The sequence below is a fragment of the Lepisma saccharinum genome, chromosome 21 (assembly GCF_977018435.1).
Source record: "Lepisma saccharinum chromosome 21, izLepSacc3.1, whole genome shotgun sequence".
In the NCBI taxonomy this organism is placed as follows: Eukaryota; Metazoa; Arthropoda; class Insecta; order Zygentoma; family Lepismatidae; genus Lepisma; species Lepisma saccharinum.
This window is the reverse complement of record NC_139249.1, coordinates 28,104,093-28,126,311: the sequence shown is the minus strand read 5'-3', so window position 1 is coordinate 28,126,311 and position 22,219 is coordinate 28,104,093. Positions and strand designations below refer to the sequence as shown.

General features: G+C 38.9%; 1 protein-coding gene across 1 annotated transcript in view; it reads right to left on the bottom strand.

Annotated features, from left to right (window-relative positions):
* The window catches only part of eve (homeobox protein even-skipped), a 40,897-nt gene that overhangs the window by 5,314 nt on the left and 13,364 nt on the right, over nucleotides 1-22,219 (bottom strand). Inside the window, exon 2 of the mRNA XM_083143380.1 lies at nucleotides 5,116-5,288. Within this exon, the coding sequence (XP_082999506.1) occupies nucleotides 5,116-5,288 (173 nt within the window). The remainder of the gene's footprint in view (nucleotides 1-5,115; nucleotides 5,289-22,219) is intronic.

Genomic DNA, 22,219 nt, shown 5'->3' with positions numbered 1-22,219 from the left:
GTAATAAATTTCATGTTCGTGGCGCGCACTCGTTAATATCTGCACAGTTGCACAACTTCAAGCTTCAATCCAGTAGTAAACGTAACGTGCTGTAAAACTAAAGAGATCTGGGTTCAAATCCAGGTTTAGGCATCGATATTTGTGTTTGTCTTTCCTATCTATCTTTTCCTATTGCATCTTTGAAATTATTTGCAATTGTCCGTCTTATAACAAAGTTCATTTTATGAGCTTCGATTTGTAGGCTAGTATATATGAAAAAACGTTTTGTATTCTCGGCCTTTAGATTCTAAGAACGTGAATTTTCCCAAGATATAAATTCCTTACACATTTCAACAATACAGGCTTATTGCATATAATTTTAAATTTTCTTCTTCTCTGTCTTTCTTCTTACTTACATCTTCTATTTATCCTACTTATGCACAGGTTTAATATCCTATAGGTGTGGGAAATATATATATCATCCTTCGGTTGTTTCTTTGTTTATTTAATCCATACAAGTTTCGGTAAGTTCTATTCCCTTTCTTCTTTCTACTACCTATGTTTCCAAACTCTTCTTCATTATTATTTTAATAAATATGCCCTAAGGTATGGGTTTGCAGGTATCAGTAAACATGAAGTATCTATAGCTACAAAAATGGCCAGAAAAGCATTCCCGCGATTTCCTACATTTTAAAAAAAGAACCCTTGTATCATCCGAGCAGATGTACAGAACTTTTGTGTAAATTTCCAAAAGGTCGTCCCACTTCACACAGCGGCAATAAAACTCCGCATTCCTCCTTCTCCTTTTACAATTCCTTGCAGCATTCTGTGGACTGTCTCCCCACCACATAGGTGGCGCTGCCACACTCCTTCCATTAGCGACCGCCATTAAATGAATGCCCCAGCACATGATATCGTGACCTCATAGTTGGAGCGAAGTGTGTTACGGGATACTTTCCGAAAGGATGAACCGCAAGTTTCTGCTCCCAGTCGCCGCTTCAAAAGATCCCATTTGTGCTTTCATTTAATTGTGCACGTCTAGCAACTAGAGAGAGAGAGAGAGAGAGAGAGAGAGAGAGAGAGAGAGAGAATGGAGATTCTATTCACAACCCAACAATTAGCGTCATATGTGATTGACTTTCAACTCAGTGGTCTCTACACCTCAAGGAGGAGCAGAGTGCCATTTTGTCAGTGAGTGCGGGGCATTTCCGGTTAGGCAAATGAAGAAATAAAGTTCCGTTTCACACACACATGTAGTAGCAATAATAATGCAGGCATTAATAATAATAACAATTGCGCAGTGTTTCTTGAGTGCACGCTATTGCCATGATCGTATATATACAGAAAGAATGGTTTGATTTCAACGTACAGCACCCCAAGGATGATACAAATCTCATAACAATGTAATTGTACTTTTTATTTATTATGAATAATAACTTTTAAATTATAATCAACAAGGTTTTCTACGCACAATTTGGATGCAGATAGGTGATTCATGACATTAATTAGATTAACTATAAGAAGATAATTTTTGTATTTAAACTTTGTTTGATCACCTTGTAATCAAAGGTTCCTGAGTTTGATATCCCGTTTGGTCACATAGTGGTGGCTAGGATTACACTTTAATCTGTAGGCTCGGTTCTGATTACCCTATTTGTGCATAAAATAGACTAAAAGCTCAATAATATTATTTAAACCAAATTAATATATAATATTCTTTAAACCACATTATTTAAAATATTTTGTCTATCAAACAAAAAAAAGATAAACAAAAATTAATGAGAACATCACTGTGCATTGAAAAATGTTAACGTACTCAGAGTATAAATTGAAGTGCAACTTAAAAAAATACGTTTTCCTAAAAAAAAATTGTCAATTTTGTCTCCCTTCCCCAAAAGTCATGTGAACTCGACACTATTGCGTCTGCAGGCGATTTCATAAAAGAAAATGGATCAGATTTCATTTAGTTAATTCAAATGCATGAATTAATACAATCGTACATGTGATCGATCGCTTAATTTTAAACGTCAAGGAAGGGAACGATCTCTACTCATATTAATTGACGATTTGTTTTACATTTCTCGGTGGGGATAGCCCCTTCGTACCCCCTTAATTCGAGCGTGATGCAGTGCCCTTACATGTACTGAATGGCATACCTTAGCTCAAGTACGCTTCAGAGATGGATGGTCCCAGATGAGGAATTCCTAATTGATTTCTCGAGTGTCATTCATTGTACAAACATTCCTGTGGTGCCAGAAGGAAAATGTGGGAGTGGTATCCCCGCAAAAGATCCCTGAGCAGAGGTGGAAATAGTTTTGGGGAGCGCAGGAATTTCCTGAGGCAGTGTGGAATTGGTTATGATGCAGAAAAGAAATGAGCAAACATCGGCATTTAGGCTTTGGTAAGAACTCCGCCGCTGATTGCCATGCCGCCCCCCATAAACGACGACGCCGCCTTTGAGGTGGGCAAAGTGAGAATTACTCAGATAATCCAACGAGCACTTAGCGGCTCACAGTTGAAACTCGCACCTTCCGACATGGCTGCCAACCTGAGCGTTTCACCTCAACGCCTGCCAACATTCCAACTAATCAACTCTTTCAACAGTAGGCAGTGGCAAAATATGATTGTCCCTTCATGGCAAGGTCTCTTCGGCGGCGGAAGTCAATGAAGAAGAAAGAAGACTACCATTCACGAACAATGCAAGTAAGAAAAAAAAACAGGCTTGGAAAGTCCCAGAACATACAACTGAAATAATAGATCTTCAGAAAGAATAATAAAAAAAAAGTACGAGCATGTGCGCACGCTTCTTTTCACTATATATCAGATGAGCAATGTTGCCAACACGTACATCAAATATGCCTTCTAATGACCTTTTAAAAATTTTCTTCACATTTTTTCTTCCGAGAAAATAGTGCTAAAATTGCACTCTGAAAATTCTGTCTTTTTTTCGTATAAAACTAGTTTGTTGACCACTCTTGAATGACTGCTTTACAATGGCTTTGCATGATGATACATCCTAATCGAGAAATGTGCAAATCTAAACGAAACATCTAAATCTTTCGTATTTTTAACCTCATAGTCGTTCAATTTAACGGCGTAAACCTTACAAGAGAACAAACTGCCGATATAAACTAAATATTATATAAATATTCGAAAATTTATTTAAAATATTAGGAAGGAGAACTGAGGTCCAGACGAATGCACTTGAAAGCCGCTTATCAGCGCCGCCCGTGCATGTTTCGCGAAACTGTTATTCTCTGCGTGCCGAGGCAGCAGTCGAAATTCGATGCATGTGTTATTCTGTGTTTTCACGTGCGAATGACCGTGGGAGAGGCTGCTTCAATTCTGGCTTCCTCTACTTTTATTGCACAATTGTCGCAGGAATTATTATTCCCAGATCATAAACGAGCCATTGTGAGCGAGGAAGAGGACAAGCGAGATTTTTATCTGTGACAAGACCCGCGCCTCGGAACACAGGCTGCTTAAGCCAACGAGAGAATTATTAAGGAACGGTAACAAGATATTCATTCAGCTGACACTATTTGCAACTTCGTAGCGGGTTGCTCTTGTCCTTGCACTGATTTCATTCAAACGTTGTTTTCAACAACAGTGCTCGAAGTGAAAAATAACAGTATGTGAGTGCATGTGTATGCAAATACTCTAGTTTACATTATCTCTGCTGTATGTACGGTCACCAACAAAGGTATATGGAAGACTTGACAGAGGAACTGTGATTCTCATTAGTCCGTGAGTATAACGTCACACGTGTTGTTTGATGAACTATCAGTGTAGCACATCATGCTCATTCCAGGGCATCATTCACGATATTCTGTCGTTTTATCATGATCCAAAGTTAATATATGCCAGGGACCCCCATACAAATGTCAACCTCTCTTCCACATCCACGTAGTACACCCTGGGCTGCACTTTGAGGACTAAGGAGGCTCTTGTGTCTCGATTCGCAGCCAATATAATCATCTGTGGAACTGCTGTTGTGCCTGGCCAGTGGCCATGTTTGTGATTGTTCTTTCACCATCATCTTATCACCTTTCATCCTCATCTTCGCGATTAGCCAAGGCAGAAAAGCGAAGTAAAATAAAACAACCAATCAAATCAACAAACGTTCGTCCATACTAATCAAACATCGGGTTTTCCTATTTAGTACATGTAAGGTACATATGCACCTTGGCGGCAATTGCAAGTAATAACAATCTTGTTAATATTGAGCATTTCTAAACTTTATGCAACTAATAATAACCACTAATCTCCGCAAACGAACTAAAGAATGGGGAATTTGAAATAATTGTAATTATAATATTACGGAATCAGCTCGTAAAGTTTATTACATAAAACAACTAAAAAACTATAAGCTTTGGCTAAAATCTGATTTCCGGTTCTGAAAGCTCATGACAAGTTGTGTGTTTATCTACTACCTATTCTTCATGATTTGAGAATGGAAATCTGTCAAGAATGTATCATAACCGCATGTTTATGTTAAATTTGTAACAGTACGTAAGACATACTACTTCTTACAATGAAATAAGCTACATGCATTTGGAGTCCTTAAATTGCTCTTTTATTTGCGTACAATGTTGCATACCGTACCACTTAAATGTTATGATCTATTAGCGTTTGAAACTGTTAGCACTTTTCGAGGCAACTTGCCCATCGCTATCTTCGTTTACTTTGTTTTATGCAACGCAAGTGTCAAGAAGTAAAACAAAATCTCAATGAATCAATGAAAATACCAAATTTGCCTGATAATATTTGTGTACCCAAATGTACTTGTAGTAGTTTTCAAAGTAAAACAGTTTTTTAGGTATTTTCACGGTTTCAAAATCCGATTAGATTTTGTGCACATAAGACATACTAAAAACGAATAAGAATGCATGTTAAATTGAATCTACAATTCTGCAATTCGTGTTATGTCAATCTACAGCCGACCCCCGTGGCGGAGTTGTTATCACATTGCGTTACGACGCCAGGGATCCCGGGTTCATCATATCATCACTCATCCCCATCTTCGCAAATTAGCCAAAAGTGGCACAAAAAGCGAAGTAAAATAAAGCAAATCAATCAGGTTTTGATTAGACAAGAGCTAGAGCCACAGATGTAAAATGGCAGATGTAGACTCACCTTAATGGTTGCTTCCGGTAGCTTTAACTGTGCCGCCAACTCACATCGCCTGGGTCTCGACACGTAGCTCTCTTTGAAGAATTCGCTTTCAAGCCTGTTGAGCTGTTCCTTGGTGAACTGGGTTCGATATCTTCTCTGGTTCTGTTCCTGAGGGGTAGGGTTCGTGTTGCAATCTGCAAGAACAGATAAACAGCTAGGTTAGTCTACATTGCGGTTTCAGTTTTAAGCATGCAACCATGTTCTTGAAAAACGCAAATAATTAAAGATCGACAAGAAGTAATGCTTTATACGATTTCTTTGCTAGGGTTGCACATTAATACTGACGGAATATCACCCACATTTTGACGGAAGTACGGCTGATGTTAGGATTTGTGACCTCTTTTGAACCTGACTGACCAAACTGTTTAGTTTTCAGCTGGGAGTCTCATCACGTCACATTCTTGGTATTGTTTTGATATCGAAACTCCTGTATCTTATAAAGTTGCGTCGTTTATGGGCTAAGAAAACCATGAATCCAACTAAGATAAAGCTACACCTTTTGAAACGTGACCTTAAAACATCTAATTTATTGATTAATACAAGATTGGATTAAAAGTTATGAATTCTTGAGCAGGAGTGGCCTCCGTCAAGAACCCTCTATAAGCAGCTCTATTGGTAACACAATGATTAACTATGCAATACAATCTAATTCGTATATTGCCGACTGTACAATATCGCTGCAGATTTTAAAATTCGGCTAGCAACAGTGAAAAAATTTATGACACGTTCATCATTCTGATTTAATGATAGGCGTGATGCTGAAAACACACAAATAAAAACATATACTGTACCCATTTTTATATTATAAAAGTTAATGGAAAATTACACAAGGTAACTCGAAATATTAAAAAATATATATATTTCTTTAAAACTAAATTTGAAACTTGATGTGCCAGGAGAAAATTTTCAGGTGCCCTGTATTTTTCTACCCTTGGTTTTCTCCCCTTTGGAATAATAGCGGCGTTCATGATCAATGATGACAAAATCAAAGTGATACAACGCGGCTCATAAGCCCGGTATTTCGAGCAGACAACTTTGTGAGTAGGCCAATCAACGCGCATCTCGTCTCGAAATAACACAAATATATTTAAAAAACACCTTAAAATGTTAAGTTTTTACATAGTCGCGTTTGGTAATGTTTCACTAAGTCTCATCGTGAAGAAATTTTGATTTGGCGAATGACGTGACTCAGTGAAGGCCTTAGTCTCGGTTTTAAAACAATCCGGCCATCTTCATCTTGCTACTGTCCCTATTAAATCTATCGCAGTCAGTGAAAACACTATTTAAAGAAACTGATGTGTTTATGTTCAATATGTGCATCGCTGCGTTAAGAAAAGAGCAAACTTAACTTTTTCTTAAACGCAGGGAACTGAAGGGCAATCCTCAAGCATGAAGGTACCACCTCACACTTTTAAGATAAGCATCGAGCCTAAAGGATCGCTCCCACGCCTAATGGAATTTCTTGCTGGCCGCGTTCAAAAAAGCTGCGACGAAGGCGTGGCGCTTATAATTGCAAGAACAAAAGGTCGTTTCCATCGCGTGCGTTCACTAAACACTTCCCTCGCTCACAGATCCATTCCAGTCTTAATTACCGATAGGCGAGGCATCCCACAGACAGTTATTTCTCGTCCGGCTCCTAAACGCTTCTAAATCTAGCTCGAATTATCGTCCTGGATAGACTTTGGTTTGTGAATTTGTCCATTAGTGCAACGGCGTCCGGAAGAAAGACAAGGGGCATGTGTGTCGTAAGTATAGAAGTGTGCAAGGGCACTGGCCGTGTCAGACAAGCATGTCGCTATTCTTGACGCAGACTTGTGGTTCCATTGGTCAATCTGCAGCCACAAAATTATAAGCAATGTGAGCGCGCTAGTCGGTTAAATCCGGTCTGGTAGTACTGTTAGATGTATGAGATAGTTTTGCAAATTGTCCATGACTATTTTCAATTAAATATAGCCTATGTTCTATTGCAATCCTACGTGTTTTTAAGGAATATCTTTTTACGTATGCTGGTGGAGATGTTGTCGTTGGTTATGCACAATTTACTTCATATGTACTTATGCCTTACACTCAACTACAAATGGTTGAGATTCTTGAAATGTACGGACAACGAAGTTAGTAACAAGGTGTGTTTTATACAGCGTATATTGATACACTTGTAGGTTTAATTGTATCTTCTGCAAATATGCTGTATAAAGAAACGTACTAAGTGATATGAGTGTACATATTTCCCCATTTGTGCACGTAAATGTCCAAAACATTCGTGTAATGAGTCAGTCAGTTTAAAAAAAAAGTTAAATTAAAATGACACACTTATTGTTGGGAAGATTGATTAATTGACTAGTTTATTTTACTTCGCGTTTTGTGCCTCTTGGCTAATTTGCGAAGATGGGGATGAGTGATGAAAATGATGAATGGACATTCACAAACAACCAAGCCCGAGAGGGATTCGAACCCGGGACCCTTGGTGTCGCAGCGCGATGTGCTAACCACTTTTTTTTTTCTTTTTTTTAAAAGGAAATACCCCCTATACGGAGGTATCCCCCACCATTCACTCTTTTCTCACTTTTACACTTTTCAATTGTTACATTTTTCTTTGTTTCTAATCAACTGGACGAACACAAATACCCATGCCTTACCCGGGACTCGAACCCAGAACCCCTGGCGTTGTAGCGCGCTCTGCTAACCACTCCGCCACGGAGGTCAACACCACTCGGCCACAGCGTCTGGCTTATTGTTGGGAAGAGAATGGAAGAAAAAAAGTTGTTTATCTATCACCCTTGTACTGTAGGATAAGTAATTAAACGTTTTGTGTAAAAGCTTATACAAATCTTATTTTAATTTGAAAATCCTTGTGTTATTTTACGTTGCATATTCGCCATTTTGGCTAATCGCGACGATGTTGAGAAGATGATGAAATTGATGAAGGAACATAGACAAAGCAAAACCCATGCTCATGCCTGAAGTCGAACCCGGAACTTCAATAACCAGTTCAGCCAGAGTCTCAATGAATAAGAAAACTAATAACAATCACAGTAATTAATAAAAAATACATCCAACAGGAACAATAATGTACCCGTGTTTTAGATCCATTGCCACGAGAAAGGAACTCTTCGTGGCTAGGACTTGTGGCTGAGGCCTTGAAGGGTCCCACTGAAGGCGCGTGGAAACAGTTCTCCTCTGTTACGGTTAGTTGATATCATGTGTTTCCCTCATCATGCGCGCTCACTGCTCAAACAGAAGCCGCTTGTATCGCTTTCACATTAGGTTGCGTCACTCGGCTGGCGAGAGTGGCCACAGCGGAAGTGGATTCATCGCCTAATCAGCGTTCGTTATGGATTCCTGGAAGCGGTGATTTGGTCCTTTCAAGGGAACCGGTTCGTGGAAACGATTCAAAGTAACAGTCTACCCAGTTCATACGATTCGATTCAGAGAGAAAAAGGGTGGAAACGGTATGAAAATCTGATATAAAGAAATTTTTCCTGTTCGCTTAGAAAAAAAAAAAAACAGTTATCAGATCTATATCAGGGTGTCTACCAGTAAAGAAAGTCAAGAAATTACGCTTGTGGTCTTGGATTTGATAAAACTGAATATTTGGAAATCTCAAATTGCATTGAGTTGTGGTAATTTTTGATTTATTTTGATTTTTGATTTTACTTCGCTTTTTGTGCCACAGTTTGGCTAATTTGCGAAGATGGGGATGAGTGATGATGTGATGAAATTGATGAATGAACACTCACAAACATCCATGCCCAGGCCAGGATTCGAACCCGGGAACCCTGGCGTCGTAGCCGGATGTGCTAACCAGTCCGCCACGGGGTCTACAAAAGTTGTGGTTAAGATTTGTCATCCTCTGTATGATTTTTTTAATGATGATTTGATTATGTTTAGTATTAATTAAAAATCTCACTTCTTAATACAAGTAAGACGCACACATACGCAATAGTCCACACACTTTAAAGGATTAAAGCATGTGTCGCCCCTGTCAACACATGATTTTTCAAGCAAAAAACTATTCAATCTGTATTATGTTAATCTATGTTGGAACCTTTTCTTTAAAAATGTGTTATTGTTAATGGGTAATGAATTGTTTAACTTAAATGTTGAAACTATAGAAATATTAAACAACTATGTAATAACCATGGTAAATTGTAAACAACAATATGATATAAAAGAGCTAGACTTTTGTGAGTCTGCGGGACATTCTCCTGGTTGCCGAAAGGTTGATGGTTCAGGGGACGTTGGGGAATATCTTGCTTCAATCTTCGGATTGGCTGGAGTACTTGTACACCATTTGGCGGATATTCACAAACCCAACTCTGAATAAGGTGTTCTCCTGCATCATCAAAAGACCAGGGTTATAAACTTCGGTATAACTAATAGGTTTAGGCCTACAAGTTATACCGGGTGAATTGTCTGTTTGAAAAAGTGTTTGTATAACATCGGAAGTTAAATAAATCTTCGAGTAAAAGATCTTAAGGATCTTTCATTTCAACCTTGCATAGGTGATAATTAAAAATAAATCCTGCACCACAGACCACGCAAGGGCTTGGTCCTACTAACCCTTAGAAGCCATTGAGAAGTCCGATAAAAGGGTTGTAACCGGACTAACATAAAGCCCTAAAGGCAGAAGGTGCGTGTCAGTGATTTTTGGCGACCGTGACCAGGACCATCGAAGCAACCACCTGTGGATCTTCGTGGCCCAGCAGAAGAAGAAGAAGGCCGTTCCAGAAACAGAAGAAGAAGCCTGTTCCAGAAACTGAAGCAGAAGCCTGTTCCTGAAACAGAAGAAGCAAAGATGATAGGTTCCCAGAGACCTTTGACCAGGCAGCAAAAGGAGAGGCTCGTTTGCTGTACGAATGAAGAAAAGAAGGAGGAAACCTTATTACCATGCTCCGGCTGCAACAGATACGTTCATGAATGTTGCGCACATAAAACCCCAGGATCTGACGTAGCAGCGGAGGTAGACGTTAAGTGTAGACAGTGTGTGGAAAAACAAGTTACGCCAACCCCAACAGGTGATAGTTGGAGGGAAATGATGATCTCCTTTATGACTGATTTTAAGAAAGAAAAAGAAGCAGAAAAAAGAGCAGAGATTAAAAGAAAAGGAAGAAGAAAAAGAGCAAAGATTAAAAGAAAAAGAAGCAGAAAAAGAGCAGAGATTAAAAGACAAAAAAGAAGATGATCAGAAATTCTCACGTTGGATCGAGAAGCTAGAAGAACGTGAAGCTGAACAGGGGATGCGAAGACAGATGGAGAAAGAAGCAGAGAAAGAGCAAAGATTAAAAGAAAAGGAAGAAGAAAAAGAGCAAAGATTAAAGGACAAGGAAGAAAATAACCAAAAGTTTGCACGTTTGGTTGAAACCTTGGGTGAAAGAGATGCTGAACAGAAAGCAGAACGGGAAATGAGTGACCAAAAGTTCGCACGTTTGGTTGAAACCTTGGGTGAAAGAGATGCTGAACAGAAAGCAGAAAGAGAAAGAGAACGAGAAATGAGTGACCAAAAGTTCGCACGTTTGATTGAAACCTTGGGTGAAAGAGATGCTGAACAGAAAGCAGAAAGAGAAAGGGAACGAGAAATGAGTAAGAAAATGTTTGAAGATTTTAAAATTAATTTAGGAAAAGAAATATCCGAAGCGATAGCTGAAATCAGAAAAGAGAGAGACGAAAAATATGAAGAACTGGTGGAAAGAAGGAGAGAAGATCGGCAGATAGATGATGACCGTTTTAAACAGCTACAAGAAAGTCTGAACCAAGAAATAAAGAATCGAGAGGACAAGAATAATGAAAACTGCAGTTTACTAACCGAGCTGAAGGAAAGTCAGAGGGAAATATCCGTAAATTTGGAAAGTGAAATAAAAAAAACGAATGAGGTCCAAACGCAACAAGTGGAAATTATAAAAACGATAAACTCAAAGTTGGAGACCTTACAGCTAGGCAAAGAGAATAGGAATGAAGAGATGGAAACTCTGCCAAAGAAGATATGTGTAAGAACCTCTTGCTCCTCTCATTCTTCCAGTTCCGAATCTCCCGAACATTCTGAACCATGCCAAAGAAAGAAACGAAAAAGGAGTGGCGGAATAAGACGAACTAGAGACTGCTCTACGGAAAAAATGGTAGAAGATAATTCCTACTTAAACCATTCATCCAATCGGATTCTCCGAATGTCTGACGTCAATTCCCTCACCAAGTTTAATGGAGAAATCAATTCAGTATCTGCTGAAAGGTACCTGGAGGAGATAAATACTTATATGGATTTAATGAAAATGCCCATGATGTATCGACTAAAGGTCCTTCCTTCGCTAATGGTGGGTAAAGCCAAGGCTTGGTTTATGGCAAACGAAAAGAGATGGAAAACTTTTGAACATTTCCGCTCTGCATTTAGGAAGCAATACGCATCACCTGAAGCAAAACAAAGGGAAATGAATACCCTGAGGAATAAACATTATAGCAAAGGTGCAGGGTTATCATTGGAAGAATATTGCTGGGAGGTATATGCAGCATACTGCAATCTGACGGAAACCATCAACCAATCAGAAGTGCTGAACTTAATCATTGGCCAGTTACCTTCACGAGTGCGACAACTGGTACTAACTCGAGATCCCGCCAACATAGACCAACTCACGAATTTCCTGGGAAAGTTCGAAGCGTCTGAACAAATGGAAGGATGGAAAGCCGATCACCAACGAACTGATGAACGGAGAAATCCTCAACCTCGAGTCAGGAATCTAGAGCTATCCCGGAGGAATAGAGGAGAAGAAGATAAGAGGCCCACACCGATCAACCAGAGGTTTAATGGAAATCTAAGATTCCAAAGGAAGGATTCCTATAGAAGGACATTCTGGAATAAGAACCAGAATCAAGGGAACTGGAACCAGTCTCGAAAGAAAGAATGTGGAATACAGACTGACGAAATTCCAGAAGACTGTGCTTTGAACCCTAGAGCACCTGTATGGGAAATTCCCTCCGCTATTAAAGCTCCTTCTTGGGATATTCCCTCTACCAGTCGAGCAAATTTAAACCAGAGGTCGTTGTAGATGAAGCTCTCCCCTCTACAACGCGACACAATCTTGATGTTTGTGAGAGCGAAGAAGACAAACTAATTACTAATGAAAATTTAGATGTTTTATATTTAGATATAAATTCTTATCCAAATTCAGAAGAAGAGAAATTGTTTAATGTTTTCGAAGTAACTGGGAATTGCAGCAAGAAGCCAGAAATTCTAATAGAAGTTTTAGGATTAAACATAAGATGTACTTTGGATACAGGAAGCGAGTGCACCGTCATGAATTATAATGTTTGGGAAAAGCTCCGAGAGAGATTACCAGGCTTGAAATTGCAAAGATGTCCAGGAATAAGGTTAAAAGATTTTGTTGGACATGAGAGGTCCCGAATTGTGGGATACCGAACCATTCTTTTTGAGATTGCAGGGCACACTTTTGAGGACCAAGTCTATGTGGTAAAGAATTTAGAAGCCGATTTGTTATTCGGATATCCTTTCTTCAAAAGATACAAAGTCAATTTAGATGCAGGTGCGAACAAATTATATCTAACGGTAAAGGGACAAGTCGTGGAAGAAACTTTGATTCCAGATAGTCAAGGAAATAGTGTTGAAGCAATAAATGATAAGACTTCGTATGTAAAACTATTAGTGACGGAAAAGGAATCTCAGTTAGACAAGTGGTCCGCATCCGAGGAAGATATGAAGAAGAAAGCATTTGCTCCAGAATTGTTAGATCAAAGGGAGAAAGAGAAGCTATTTCGAATATTAACTGAGTATCGCCCTATATTCTCCGACAAACCAGGACTTGCAAAAAACCATACCTGTGAAATTTTGTTAAGCACCAACCAACCAGTGTTTTCATTACCTTATCCCGTTCCGATGTCGAAACGTGAAAAATTAGAAGAAGAGTTAAATAAATGGAATGAATGGGGAGTAATTCGAAATTGTAACTCTCCTTACATGAATCCAATGCTAGTGGTGGACAAACCCGACGGATCAGTAAGACCCTGCATTGACTTCAGGAAATTAAATAAAACAATTATAGTTCCTAAAAGTACGGTGCCGCGACTTCAAGAAGCTCTACAAAAGTTTCAGGGTAAAAAATATTTTTCGTGCTTTGACCTGGCTTCAGGTTACCTTCAAGTTCCTATTAAACCAGAGCACCAGAAGTTCACCGCCTTCTCCTACAAAGGCCGAGCGTGGTGTTTTACCAGGATGCCATTCGGATTATCGAACGCTGTAGCCATTTTTATGCACACGATGCATAGCCTTTTCGAGCCTTGGACAGAAGATTTTCTCACTGTCTATATAGACGACCTTCTCATTTTTGACGAAACTCTAGAAGAACATTTTCGGCACATAAAATTCGTATTAGAAAAGTTGCAGAGTGAAGGATTCACTATAAAGTTAAAAAAATGTGACTTTATCAAACCAGAGATAAAATACTTAGGCCATCTTGTGTCAGGAAAGTGCATCAGAGTAGATCCCAAAAGGGATGAAGCCATCTTAAAATTTCCACGTCCAAAAACGAGGAAACACCTGCAACAATTTTTGGGTTTAGTTAACTGGCGACGTAGGTTTGTAAGAGACCTAGCATCAAAAACTGCCGTTCTAGAAGAACTACTAGAAAAGGGTAGCCAATGGGAATGGGACAACCTAAAAGAAAGAGCTTTTCAGTCACTAAAGCATGAGTTAGTAAAACTTCCTGCATTAGCTCAACCAGACTTCCAACAGCCATTCCAGCTGATGTGCGATGCCTCTGGCATTGGTCTAGGTTCAATATTGTTCCAAGAACAAACTAAACAAAAGGGAAATTTAGAAGAAATTAGTATAATTCAATATGCCAGCAGAAAGTTAAAACCAGCTGAGAAAAATTACACAACCCAAGAGATAGAATGCCTAGCCATTATATTTGGGATTGAACATTTTAAAGTATACCTTTACGGCACAAAGTTTAGGATCTATTCTGCCCACAAAAATCTGGTATGGCTGGAGAACAGTAGAAACTGGAATGCTCGATTAACACGGTGGGCTTTAAAATTGCAGCAATATGAATATGAGATAATCTACATCCAGGGGCGGAACAATGGGATAGCAGATGTTCTTAGCCGATATCCTGTTCCTGAAGATCAGCCTACCGAACTAACTCGAGAGAGCCAGACTTATAATGTATGGAATCTTATAAAACCTTTGGAGGAACTAGAACTAGACAAATGGAAAAGGGAACAACAGGAAGATCCATTTTGTAAACTTAAGCTGGAAGAAGTCCGAAGTGATGATGGAAACTCAACCAAGTATAACTTACATTACGACTTACTGTTCTTCCAAGGAAAAAGTGGACGAAAGTTTAAAAGATTAGTAGTGCCTGCACAGCTAAAAGGAGAAGTCCTAAGGTCCGAACATGATGATACTGGACATTTTGGTTTCAACAAAACTTACAAGAAAATAAGAGACAGGTTCTTTTGGGAAAACATGAAAACGGAAATAGCCCAGTATATACGAGAATGCTTAACTTGTTCTAAAAACAAACCTGATAAAAAAGGCCTATCCAAACAAAAATTAACCACCACAAATCGAAAGCCTCATGAAGTATTATCCATTGATTTGATCGGAAAACTACCAAAATCGTCTTACTATTACTATCTGCTCACTATGATAGATGTCGGAAGTAGGTTCATGATGGCATATCCACTACGTACAGCTAGCACCAGGGAGATAATAAGTAAATTAGAAAGCGGATACTTACTTCATTGTCCTAAGCCGGAGTATATACTGTCAGATCGAGGAAGTCAATTCACCTCGAAGAAATGGTATGAGTTTGCAAAAAAACACTCACTTGTAGCAGTTCACACCACTCCTTATCACCCTGCGGGCAACATTGTGGAAAGAACGAATCAGGAGATAGTTAGGTTAATTAGGACCTTTTGTCATAATTCACATCAGGATTGGCACAAATTTATATCGAAAATCTGTTGGATATTGAATTGCTCTGTGTGAGGAGAAACTGGGTATGCTCCCTTAGAGCTTTTCTACAATAAACCGGTGCAAATTAGTATTTTGAAACAAATAAATTGGCCACAAAACGATGGTTTTCAAGATCTACCGTGGAAGGATAAACTTTTCCATGCTCAGTCTAATAATCTTCGAAGAAAGGAACAAAGACTACAAAAGAGCAATCTTAGGGCCTACGAGCTACTTAAAGGGGACTTGGTGCTAAAAAAGTCACACAAGCTAAGTTCCGCTAAAGATAATGTCATTTCCAAATTTTTCGAATGTTTTACTGGACCATTTATAGTAAAAGAGATCAGAAACAATGCCGCGGAATTGCTAAACCCATGGACTCAAGAAGATTCTGGAAAGGAAAATTTCCAAAATTTAAAAAAGATAAATTGCACTCCTGAGAGAAAATCGGAATTACTGAAATTATGGAAACCATAGTGGTCATTATACCTACCTGTATTCACAATCTTGGAAAAGATTCAAGACTAATTTGACAGTTGTTTACGTTGAGATGTTTAAAAAAACAAAAATTAAATAACGTTAGCTTGTATTTCTTTTTGTTTTTCTTTTTGGGGAACGCTATGTGTCGCCCCTGTCAACACATGATTTTTCAAGCAAAAAACTATTCAATCTGTATTATGTTAATCTATGTTGGAATCTTTTCTTTAAAAATGTGTTATTGTTAATGGGTAATGAATTGTTTAACTTAAATGTTGAAACTATAGAAATATTAAACAACTATGTAATAACCATGGTAAATTGTAAACAACAATATGATATAAAAGAGCTAGACTTTTGTGAGTCTGCGGGACATTCTCCTGGTTGCCGAAAGGTTGATGGTTCAGGGGACGTTGGGGAATATCTTGCTTCAATCTTCGGATTGGCTGGAGTACTTGTACACCATTTGGCGGATATTCACAAACCCAACTCTGAATAAGGTGTTCTCCTGCATCATCAAAAGACCAGGGTTATAAACTTCGGTATAACTAATAGGTTTAGGCCTACAAGTTATACCGGGTGAATTGTCTGTTTGAAAAAGTGTTTGTATAACATCGGAAGTTAAATAAATCTTCGAGTAAAAGATCTTAAGGATCTTTCATTTCAACCTTGCATAGGTGATAATTAAAAATAAATCCTGCACCACAGACCACGCAAGGGCTTGGTCCTACTAACCCTTAGAAGCCATTGAGAAGTCCGATAAAAGGGTTGTAACCGGACTAACATAAAGCCCTAAAGGCAGAAGGTGCGTGTCAAGCAAGTAATAAGCACCTATTTGATATTCCTCAAATACTTTATAAATTCAATCTTCTAGGTATGATGTTTCGTTATAAACCTCTCTCAATTACGGCACTGATGTTAATCGCAGGTTTCTTTAATTGCTTCACTTCATGCACGTTCATCAAGGCTGATCTGGCAATACCACTGGTATAGTGGAACCACAAGCAAAAAAACCTGCGCAGACCCGCGACTCCTGTGCACCGTACTCCCGCGAGGAGGGGAGGGGCAGAGTGGAGCATGCTTCTTTTTGGTCCGAGCTGAACGGAGCGGCGGTATTTGAGGATCTGTGTCTAAATGGAAGTTCTAAAGGCACAAAGTCTGGTCCTTACGAGTACCTTCAACAGGCTCATCTAAACGCACGAGACCAGCCGGGGGTCGCTGTCGAGTACCACATTCTGGAGTCAAGTACACAAATGAGAGCAGAAGCGGCGTCTGCCCCTCTTAGACTGGGGAAGAAGCACTTTGTTAAATTAGCCAAAAACATCGGCGGGGGAAAACTCGGCAGAATACTCGCCTATCGCGATATAAAGCTTCCCTTGAGGACGGGCGATAAGGTTGAGTGGCCGGCCTCTTAAGGCGGGATATTCGACTTAATGGCTTGCACCAGTGCATTAGCGAAAACTCCGTGTACGTGACGTCACTCGTCAGCGGTGGCTATATGCTGATGATGCAGGAAATGGCCAGCGACGAAAGCAAATCTGTGCAGGTTGTGGAAGGTCAGAGGAAATGCAATATTGCCGTCTGGTAATCGGTTCCTGATTGTGTACTCCATGCCTATGTTCTGTGATGCAATAAACCTGTGACGTACCAATATGTTTGGCACAACAACTATCCGATCTTCAGGGGAGCCATGGATCCAACCTGCACACAAGCGTCCCTGTCAACAACGGAAAATCTTTATCATTTTCAGGGATAACTATATAAGAGGCATATTTGTAACATAAAAAATCAATTACATTTTCAAAGGCAAACTTGTTCCTGAAGCATGTATCACTTCATGCTTTCAACGATTGTGATTATTTTTAAGATAGCTCAAGGAAATTTTAGTACTTGTGCTATTGTTCGCATCCAGGCATAGTGAGTGTCACTTCGTCGATTTCATCTAATCATCACTCCTGCTCGCCGTCACAATTTGTGAAAAGTGGAACATAAAATAATTGTTTGATTGACTGTTTTGATTTATTTTACTTCTCTTTTCTGTCATTTTTGGCTAATCGCTAAGATGAGGATGAAGGGGTGTTCAGAAAGATCGTCCAATTTTCTATTTACACCTGAATTCAGCAACGTTTGAAACCTTCTAACTTTAATTCAAACATACTGATTATTATCATCACTGATTACCCGGCATTACCCGGGTATATACGTATTTATCCCAATATTCCAGTAGGCAGGAAAATAATGAATTCTAACTATAGTGTAAAATGTAACTAATTTTATTTACAGGTATTTAAAAGTATAAGTACAGTATACAAATTATAAAGTAAAGTCTTTAGAAATTTACTATAATATTAATTTAACTCAAAACTTGATTATAAACAACATTTTTAGTTTCACCTCCAGGAGCAAGTATAAATAAATTGAACGGCATTGGGAGTGTCACTATTCATCTTAGCGACCGCAAAAGCTATGGATTCCACACTAATATCGGCCGGTTTCGATTATTCTTACATGTCACCCCTTTCTCACACCCACCCCTAGGGGTGCCAGGGGTGTCTTACCCCCACAGTATTTCTTTCCAGATTGTAAGTCAGATGTGTACCAAGTTTGGTTGAAATTGCTCCAGGCGTTCGAGAGTTATGCCGGGGCTTATTATTCGAAAAAAAAACAACACTGCACTATAAAAAAAATAGATGTAGATATCTCTTCAGTTAGATGTGAAATACCAAAGGAAAATATTAACTAACCATCGCTGTGCTCAATGTGACTTCAGTCTGACCGAAAGCGAAATGATATTGCCGGTCTGTTAGGATAGATGTCTGTGCTCTGGACACCAAAATTCTATTTCCTGATATGGAATGTTGCTAGATGCAGGGAAAAATCGAGAACCGGTTATACAGCAGAGAAAATCGGCTTGGGGCGGTAACTGAATGATTTCCGAGTGAACCAAATAACACAATTACAAGGAGGCAATAAATTAATAAACTCACTAAAGCGTGATTCAAGTTTTGTAAACACGCAACAGCAAAATAAACCAATTTGCAGCACCATTAGCGATAAAGGAATAGAAATTCCGCTGTTAGTACTATACATTTATTTCTGTCTTCTTATTTTAAAATGAAGTTTTCATCTATATCCCAAGGCCCTGTGATACATTTAGGTAATTTTGTAGAAAGTATTGTGACAGAGGAAAGTGGTGATTCAGTTTAAAAAGGAAAATAATTGAAAACCTGCTGGTTAACCATAACTAATGGTTATCAAAAAGTTTTGTTCGTAGGTTTATTTCATAAACGTCACTTATTTGTACCATTAGGTTAACTGTGACGAGATGATGAAAGAACGATGGGAGGAATTAGTAAAGTCATTGTCCCGGTATTTGCATGGTGGAATTGAGGAAAAACCTCAGTCAAAATGGCCGACCTCGAAATTTGAGTCTGCGACTTCCTGAATGTGAAGATCACGATAGGTAACACGGATAGACACACAATTATTCAATGAAGAAGCATTTTAAGCCCTAAGAACACACCATTGCGAGCGAAGCGAGCAAGAAACCTTTTACATCCATTTAGTTGCAGGCTTTCAAGAATATTAATTTAATAAGATGTCAATACTTTCTTAGTCTTTTCCAGCTTCTCCTTTGGCACGTTCGGGGTCGAAAACGTGTGGATACCATATCTCCAAAATTTAATGTTCGAACTCTCTCTAAAATTTTATTAAGAGCTTTCTATCTCCCCCTATAAATTTAATAATCAATTTTAGACTAGTAGATATTGTCTCCTCCAAAAAATTAATTCTCAGTCTCCACATCAGAATTTCCGCGACAGTTTAAGGCAATTGTAATACACAAGAATTGGATGTCCCCTCAATTTAATGCTCAATCCACCTTTAACTAAAATTCCCGCCATAATCTAAGACCTAGAGTTGGATACTGTCCCCCCTAAAATTATAATTCAGAACCCACATGTCAATTAAGGCCTAATATGTAAAAGTTGGATATCTCCCCCCCCCCCCACTTTCGATAATACCCTTAAACACTTTCTATTCTTGATCTTTGGATTAAATATGGTGCATTTAAGGTGTAAAATCTTTACATATATTTTGGAAAAAGATGATGTTGAATTTTATATTATTTGAAGGAAAAAATCCTCCCCAAAAAATTTTTGATGGCGCAACCTGCGACAAATAGCGCTCGAGGACTGTTGTCAATTCTTCACCCTTGCTTATTGTGAGGGAACGTGATAAACGTGAAGAAGATTAACACCATAGTTCTTGATCAGCTTGCCTTTCCTATATTGTAATATATGGTGTGGTTTACTGAATTTTGGAGAGTGAAATACAAGAGATTTCGGCACTTTCCAAGATGTTTCCTTGGCAACATTGAGCTCCTTCGCCAACTGTTCTATTGCCGGTCTGGGAATATAGATGTCTGTGAACAGCCTGCAAAATCACGTTCACTAGCCACTAGAAAACTAAGTTATTTACGTCATCAGTATCGATGACCACTTGCATATAGGACTGTCAACTGTCATTTCCGTCTGTGTTTTCGGAGTTTTGTTACAATATTTGAATACTTTAAAGAAAGTTGAGAGGCGTTTCGGCTACACATACTTTAAGGAAGCAGGTTTTAATTTAATGTTTTTATTAATATTCATCAATATGCCTCAGTATTAGAACTTAATTATAAGGCTGGAAAGGGAAAATTGTTCATCTGACATGTCGAATCTTTGTGAAAAGGAAGTCATGGAACCGTAAATTACACTTAGGCCATGCAAAATTTAATGTTTCAAAAATAAAAAAGGTCTGCAATTTTTAATAAATATAGCCTCAATAGTACATATTGTTCACGGACCTCCCCGATGGTTTAGTGGTAACATCATCGGCTTGTAATCAAGAGGTGCCGGGTTCGATACCAGGTGGAAGCACATATTCCCTGACCCAGTTATCTCTGGAACAGGCGAACGAAAGCAAGTCTCTGCGCAAGTAGTGACGCGAGACGGCTCCAACAATGAACACGTGAGAGGAACGAAACTGTAGTTAGTAGCCTTCCCAACAGTGTGTACCGCTTCGCTCTGCCCACTCGATTTCTCACCTTCTCTGCCGTTATGAGCGGCCTTGCTCTAGAGATAACTGAGACAGGGTATAGTGGTTCGGACCCCACTTTAAACTGTAGGTCCAGACTCGATTAGCCTATCTGTACATATGGTGAACATAAAACAAAAAACTCAAACACACTTCGTTCGAAGACTCTTTCTCTATAAACACTATAATGCTGACGTCATGTTGCAATCCCTTACCTCGCACTAATGACGTAGCATGTAATCAAAGATTTTTTGCGGAGGCCTTGTACTATATAAGGTGTTAATTTAGCGCAGCGTGCAGGACACATGTCCACAAATGTCACATTGTCGGCAAGGAAATTCAAGCATTTACTTCGGTTTTATTACAACAATATCGCTTTCTCTTATGGAGTGTTGTGATCATAAATATGTATTGTGCGTAAATTTGTGAGAAACAGGAAAACATACTGCGTTCTTACGCATAAACAGCGTGTTGTGGTTTTATTTTAAAAGCGTTGTTTGATTACAGAAAAGCGAGTGTTTATGAAATAAAACTCATGAGGCAATAACCGAGTTTGCTCACACTAAACACACTTCCCTCCCATGCAATTAAAACTGTCTTGGAGTCGCTCATTTTGTCGGGGTCTGCAGTTTGACATTGCTGGAACTCGAATCGAGCACAATAAGACTATGAGATTATCAGAAGGTTTGGGAGGTCACAATCCTAGTGGTCTTTAGTTCTATGCAAGAAAGTGCCGCTTGGCTAGTGCCCATATTCGAAGCCTGAGAATTTATGAAGTGATCAAAGCTTCAAGTACATATTCGTTGTTGTCGTTAACATTTAAATACACATGCATCCCTATGCTACGATGAGGAAAATTCACCCCTTCATTGGGTGACAAAATTCACCTCTTGGGGACGCTTATTTGTGACAAGCCAAACTCACCCTAAAAGGTGAGTTTCCTCACCTGTTTTACAATGCAGGGTGAAAATTAAAGGCGATGCTGGGAATTTCCAACAATAGATAGAAAGTTTCATCCGTCATGGATGTCCCTTCATCAAATTCATCCAACACCATTCATCTTTATTGTCGCAATTAGCCTACAGAGGAAGAAAAGCGACGTAAAATATGACAGGAAGCTCTATAAATAAAATTTCATTATTTTTATGTAGCCTATTTATTTAGTTTCTGCCGATGTAAGGGAAATAGGCCAGAAATAGGATACAAATCAGCTTCGCATGACAAGTAACAAAAATGAAGACTGGACCTTGAAAACATTTTCTTCTATTACTCGCAACTTCCTTCCCCCGGCTACAAAATTAGCGCAGGCAATTTGTAACAGTACTTTGATATCGTTTTCATTCCCTACCTGCTGCATAAAATGTTTTGTAGGAAGTTGTTACGTACTCACTGCATGAACATACAAATGTGAGTTTTCTCTTCATAATAAACAGATCCTGTGAACGGGGACATGCATATTATGTGAGCGAAATTATAATGCGAGAAGACAAGCTTGTTTGCAACTGAGCTTGATCCCCCCCACCCCTCTTCACCGCAACCGTTTCGAAAAAT